The following is a 6,541-nucleotide window of genomic DNA, read 5'->3' on the forward strand; positions in this document are numbered from 1 at the left end:
AGCTCTATTGTTTCTAGAGGGTCATGTGCCCCATCACCTGACTTATTGGTTTGGATGTGGTTCTTTGGTTTCGTGTTATGTGTATGTAGTGAGTGCAAGCGGGGCTCGATGTCCCCTTGTTTTTATCTTTTTTTCCCTCTTTGTGTTGGTATCATTGGGGCCCTAATTCACACCTTTTGCTCACAGGGGGCTGAGTCATGCTTGCAATAGCAGCAGTGTAGGAGCTAATTAAGCCTATTGTTAGGCAATGGCCCTCTTTTGCATGTGGCTAACCTGTTTGTCCATGTGGAGGCAGTGCTTATAAGGCTGAATTCACCTGAAACTCATCAGACTGAAGAAGTCTCTTGGATGAGAGATGAAACGTTTCTCTAAAGAACCCATCCAGAGGACCTACTTTTTTTTGTGATGACAACAGATCATTTTTTTTTATCTCTAATGACCAGGCCATGAACTTTTCGCAAAGTTCTGAGGGAGCAAACAACAAACATCTGAGCCAATTTCTTTAATTAAAAAAAGACAAATTAAAGCTGGCAAACATAATTTCTTTGAGAGTTGTCAAAACCCCCATCAGCACTATCTGAGTTATTGAGGTGAAAATGAAATTAACACTTGAGGACAGATCTATAATCACAGCTCCCTGTATTCTCTGACCGTGTTACGGCTCTATGATAGAAAACCTGACAAATGCACTGTCGTCTCTCCACGCCCTTTCTTTGACAGGAGACATGGTACTGGGCTGGTGACCCAAATGCTAACGACRTGATTCTCAGTGGAACTCACTGTGTGGGAACAGAGCTTTCAATCCAACAATGTCGTCGCAACACCCACCTTCACTGCCCGCGTGGAGGTGGGGCCAAGGCTGCTGGGGTCAGCTGTTCGGACAGTAAGTTGAGTCATCTTTCTGAAGTTCTCAGTCCTCTCTTCTCCTGTAAGAACTCTAACCCCAAACATGTCACACTGAACACTTCTTAGCTGCCCCAGATCTTGTTTTGGACGCCCAGCTGGTCCAGGAGACAACCTACCTGGAAGACCGACCCCTCCACTTGCTGAAGTGTGCTCATGAAGAGAACTGTTTGTCCTCCTCTGCTGCCAGGATGAACTGGCCCTACGGCCACCGTCGCCTGCTGCGCTTCTCCTCTCGCATCATGAACCTGGGTCGGTCCGATTTCAGACCCAAGGCATCAAAAGACACCTGGACATGGCACGAGTGCCACAGGTAGAGGACACAAAGCTTAAGTGTTAAGAACTGTTTAAAGAAGTAATAAATGTCAGATTTTATAGTAGTCCTTGTTAATCTTGGAATCAGATTTAGAAAATAACTACGATTCACCTTTCGGCCTAATGTCACGGCTGTTTTTTGTCAACATTTGGAACTGTTTTTTTCAGAAGGCATGTGTATGAAAACTTTGCATCCACATCATATAATAATGTTGATATTTGTTTTGCACTGGAGCATGAAGATGATAGTCTTTAACCAACAAAATGTAGTGGCTCCATCAAAACAAGTTCAAGTTTATATAAAGTAAAACATGAAGAGCTTCAAGACATTTTGGTGCAAGAGGCTTYGCGAAACACTTTTTAGATATAAAGTTAAACCGTAGATCATCTTCCCTTTTTTYCACGATAAACTGAAGATAATCTCTTGATGTAAATAATAATCTCTTCTTTTTGCATTCTTTTAAAATGCTCTAATTAATGGCTTTGAAGGCACATAACTTAGGAAATGTAATTCATTTAAAYACGTTCCCTCAAAATTATTTGCACTGAAATGAAAACCCAAATAAATATGTACGCAACAGTGCCAGCTGCAAAAATTACAGTGTCCACACTTCTTAGGCACTAATTTTGCCCTGTGCTTGGATAGTAAATACAACCATCACAAAACTGTGCAAAAACTGTTCTTGCAACAAGTGCAAAGCTGTATAAAAGCTAGGTGTGTCACGTGAGTAAGCAGGAGGCTGTGCTTTAGTGTCCTGGAAGTCTTCTTTATGTGGTTTTTAGATACTGTAAAAACATGAAGACAAACATAGCTTGTATGTGATGACATAGCCTCCACCATGTTTGGCATGGCAGCTTACATATGACTGAATTTAGTTTTATTGCCGGAAAGTACAGAAAACTTGTTAAAGTTTGGATGAGGTTACTGCAGGTAGCATGCAAAGTGTCTGTTAGACATAAGAGGTGGATTGTTGCTTTAAAAAGTGAAACAGTGCTGTCGCCTTTCCATATTTATTGGCTACTTGGTGGCAGCAGCGGAGAAACCAAGGTTGGAAGTCAAATACGGGACAGGCTAGTTCAGACACAGTCGAGTCTGCCTCAGTTATTACAGCCTATCAGAGCTGTGGATGCAAGTTTCAAAGCCCTCTATTCATTGATAATGAATAAATAACCCAAGCAAGCTGGCGCTAAAACAAGCTTCTGTAAGAGGTGTTATGGTGACACCCTGCTCGTGTTCAAGCGGTGAGGTCATAAGGATACGAGCTATAGACAGCTAGTGTTCAGTTCGAGTAAATGCCCACACTCAGCAGAAACACACTCTCATCTGGACTTTCCCCTCCGATGTCACAGGCACTACCACAGCATTGAGGTGTTCACACACTATGACCTGCTGACTCTGAACGGTACAAAGGTTGCAGAGGGACACAAGGCCAGTTTCTGTCTTGAGGATACATACTGCCCTGATGGTAATGTTCAACACTGTTAATGATTCCCAAAAATAAGATGTTTTCCATTCATTCCAGAAAGCTATTAGGAATGTTTTCACAAACKTTTTTCAATTTTATTTTATGGCTAATGTTGCTGCTTTTATCCATTTACTTGTTATATCTTGAGTAAAATATCTCATGAGAAAAAAAAGCACATGTTCATAGAGTACTAATGAAGCTAATGACCCTTAAAATGAACATGGACTGTGTGAAACATCAAATAAACTTTTGTGTTTGGATCGATAACATTGCTGATTTACATGTTGATGTGTTGTAGGACTCCAGAAGCGGTTCTCCTGCTACAACATGGGTGATCAAGGCATTTCTGTAGGTTGCTGGGACACTTATCGCCATGATATTGACTGTCAGTGGGTTGATGTGACGGATGTACGGCCTGGTGACTACATATTCCAGGTTAGAGGCCTTTCTTTTATTTTTCCTTATTCCTGTTTGCTGTCGGGACACATAACATAAACACTTCATTGCTTAGTTTGTTAAAAAGTAGATAAAAGAAAACCAGTGGTGATTTTTTCCATTGTGTGTTAACAATATATGTCATTGTCATCATTAACCAACCAATGTGCACATAATGGTAAGAGACACTAATTGCTATTTTCTTGGTCAATTCTTATTTTCATTTTATATCTTACTTGTCAAATTAAACTAACTACACTGCTACCCACAGTGGAAAAAAAGGTCTACCACATAGGTGTAGGAGTGTAATTATTCTCATCTAACTTTATTAAGAGACTATAGTGCCTGTCAGGTGATGTTGGATATATGTCTTGTGGCCACAATACTTTTTTTTAAATCCAATAAAAAAAGAGAGAAAGTGAGATTTTAAYGTCAAAGATCTGGTAAAGAAATAGGAGTTAGAAACCTTTCAAAATATCATTCCTCATTACAATCTAAAGAAACAGGCTAACATTCGCTTTCATCAGTCAGCACCATTAAAAAAATGTATTTACTCTTTGATAAGTCATAGTGGCAACCAGACTATAAAAACACATCAAACACACCATGCACCGCTATCATCCATTTTCATGTCAGAACCTTAATCACACTTTGGTATGTGGTATTCCTCAGATCTTAGCATGGTGCCAATTACCTCCAAGCTGTGTGAGTCTGGTTCCAGTGGAACTCACAGTTTGTAAAATATTGCTGTAACCCAGTTTGTTGCCCATTTTGTTTGATAATTATTGCCGTTGCGCACTCAGTCTCTTTAATTGACACTTCTTTACTCTCTCTCTATTGAAGACTGGCTTGTTTAATTTACCCAGTAACGAGGTGTCGCACAGATGCATGTATTTTGAGCACGCAGACAGGGGTTTAATTATAAGGTGGCACATTATGGAGACACAAAAAAGAGGTGAATAACAGAGAATGACAAAACTGCAGTTGAGATAAATAGAAAATGGAAAAAGCCGTGTCATTTCAGCCCTAGGATGGCATTTGAATTGGAAGAGCAAACAAGGAAAAAATAAGAGTGAGAGAACATAAAGCAAGCCATGCAGTGAAGTGGTTATTCTTCAAGGTCGCTGAATTGGAAAAATACAAACAGCTTTTGAGCAGCTCTTTCTCTTCGCGCTATGTTCTTTAATCTTTAAAAGTGCAGATGACGACTGATGCTTCTGATCCTGAGCTTTCCAGAAAGACTCGGCGGGCCTGTCCTTGAACCACCCAGTGCTAATGAAACACACCAATTTACCCAAATTAACTATTGGCACCCTTTAGTCAAACAGCACCTAGTCCTCTCTTCCATTAGGAATGGCTAATTTGCCACCAAGGAATTCCTCCTGCCCTGTTTTTATTTTTATAGCCAATTTTTAACTAAGAGATGCATTCTGCTACTGAACCAACCCTCAGCAGGGCCCGGTACGTTCTGGTCCAACAGTGTAATTTACAACAAAAAAAACAAGAGACACTTTTATTTGTTTATTTTTTTGTGAATTAGCCATGCATTTTTAAGTTTTCACCTATTTTAGTGTTGATTACCTTCTTTCTCCCAGAAGCTGTTTGTAAGCTGTACTTAAAGTGGGCGTAGCAGTTTACAGAGCAGCTATTAGAGTAAATGGCTTCATGGTACTATCACTAGGCCAGATTAGCAGAATGGTTGTATCAGCAGTTACAGAGCTGCTGGGCAAATGACACACTATTAGTACATGTACAGCTGCACTCAGAATAAGACCGATTTCAGACATATAAACATACTTTTGCATAACGGCTCTGTCGCAACTGGCTTCCATTTTAGGATAAAAATATTTTTTGCAATTTTACGGAGAGCGTGTCTGCATTGTTGTAATCTGCTTCATTTGCATTTGTTCTTCTGAAAATCTTCCTCAGACAATTAGAATGTGGTCAAAACATACGTTTGCGCAACTGAACTTTTTTTTTTTTTTTTTTTTTTTTTTACAAAAGATACAGTGGTGTTTTGCATAATGTGATGTAGAAGATCACTGCACTTTAAAGTCCGTATGCTTAAACTGCAAATGACAAAGTGAAAATCAGTCCAGCATCAAGTATATAAGAGAGTGCCACAGAGTATATTTGTTTCATAAAATGGTGTATGGAAAAGTCATCCGATGTTTTTTTTATAGATGAGAAGCAGATTGACTATAAAAACAATTCCAGCCACGATTGCCGTTTAATAAGAATCTCTCTCACAATTATACATGCGACTGCTGTTTTCCTAAAATGACTTTCCCAGTAAGCAGAACAATGAAACCTGGTCCTTTATTGTCTATGAACCCGGTCAACCGGAGTTTAGTGTTTGGTGAACAACGAAGGAGTTTATGGCTGCTTGTGCTGTTTGGCAGGTGGAAGTCAACCCTTCACTGGACATGGCCGAGTCTGACTTCATGAACAACGTCATGAGATGTCGGTGCAAATACGACGGCCACAGAGTTTTCATGTACAGTTGTCACACAGGTGAGGAGAGGTGTCTTCTTTTTCTTTCCTTCCTGAATTTCTCATTATGCTGAACTTCAAAATGCTTCCTTTTTGTTCCCTTTCACAGGGGACGCTTACAGTGCGGAGACCGAAGACCTGTTTGAACACCAAAGACAGATCACTAACAACTTTGTGTAGCCCATCCAAGGGTCCAGTTTGAAGGCAGTACAGTGGAACACAGATACTATTTATTGTGGGCTAAGTTCACTGGCCTCAGGAATCCTGGGACCTTGGGATCCACAATAACTACAAAAGACACAAAATGCCACCTGCTTGTTCATCTTCTCTTCAGACGACGGTGACATTTTTTATCAACACATCATTCAGCAACCATTGCAAGGATATTTACATAAACTAAACTGATCATTGGGAAGAACAGGTGCTGCATGGTTCAACATGGGTTTATCTTCTAGTTAAATATTATTTCAGTCTTTCACATTTTTTGTGAATGTGGTTATTAGTAGCTGAAATCTATCATTTAGAACAACATTTGTGAAAAAATTATGCTTTAAAAACAAAGACAACATTAACCTCCAACTTAAACAAAAATAATGATTGTGTGAATTTTACCCCCTCCCCACCCGAAAAAAAAGCCTGCCCAAATTGTATCTTTTGTGCTTTTATATTACAAAAATACCAGTGCTCTTTACCAATACTGTATGTTTTTTTTTATTAACATCAATATGTTTCAGGTGAACAATGTTATAAACAAAGTTATGTTATTTTTGTACTTAAATATAGCTCTAACAAAATTATAATTTTACAAAAATATTGTTGTGCTTGACATTCAGACTAATTACGAAAAGGTCAATTAATTTCAAAGAAGGAAGCACTTTATCTTAAAAACAGAAGTATTCAAGTTTGTGCCCCAAACCCCCCTCCACACA

General features: G+C 39.3%; 1 protein-coding gene across 1 annotated transcript in view; it reads left to right on the forward strand.

The window, feature by feature from the left end:
- loxl4 (lysyl oxidase-like 4) overlaps nucleotides 1-6,535 on the forward strand; it is a gene marked incomplete at its 5' end in the record, with an annotated part of 23,506 nt that extends 16,971 nt beyond the window's left edge. The window contains 6 exon segments of the mRNA XM_014024623.1: nucleotides 721-883; nucleotides 973-1,216; nucleotides 2,569-2,684; nucleotides 2,983-3,119; nucleotides 5,522-5,633; nucleotides 5,722-6,535. Coding sequence (XP_013880077.1) covers nucleotides 721-883; nucleotides 973-1,216; nucleotides 2,569-2,684; nucleotides 2,983-3,119; nucleotides 5,522-5,633; nucleotides 5,722-5,792 — 843 coding nt within the window. The 3' untranslated portion in view covers nucleotides 5,793-6,535.
- Between the last annotated feature and the right edge of the window lie 6 nt (nucleotides 6,536-6,541).

This window comes from Austrofundulus limnaeus, unplaced genomic scaffold (genome assembly GCF_001266775.1).
Source record: "Austrofundulus limnaeus strain Quisiro unplaced genomic scaffold, Austrofundulus_limnaeus-1.0 Scaffold0, whole genome shotgun sequence".
NCBI classification, from domain to species: domain Eukaryota; kingdom Metazoa; phylum Chordata; class Actinopteri; order Cyprinodontiformes; family Rivulidae; genus Austrofundulus; species Austrofundulus limnaeus.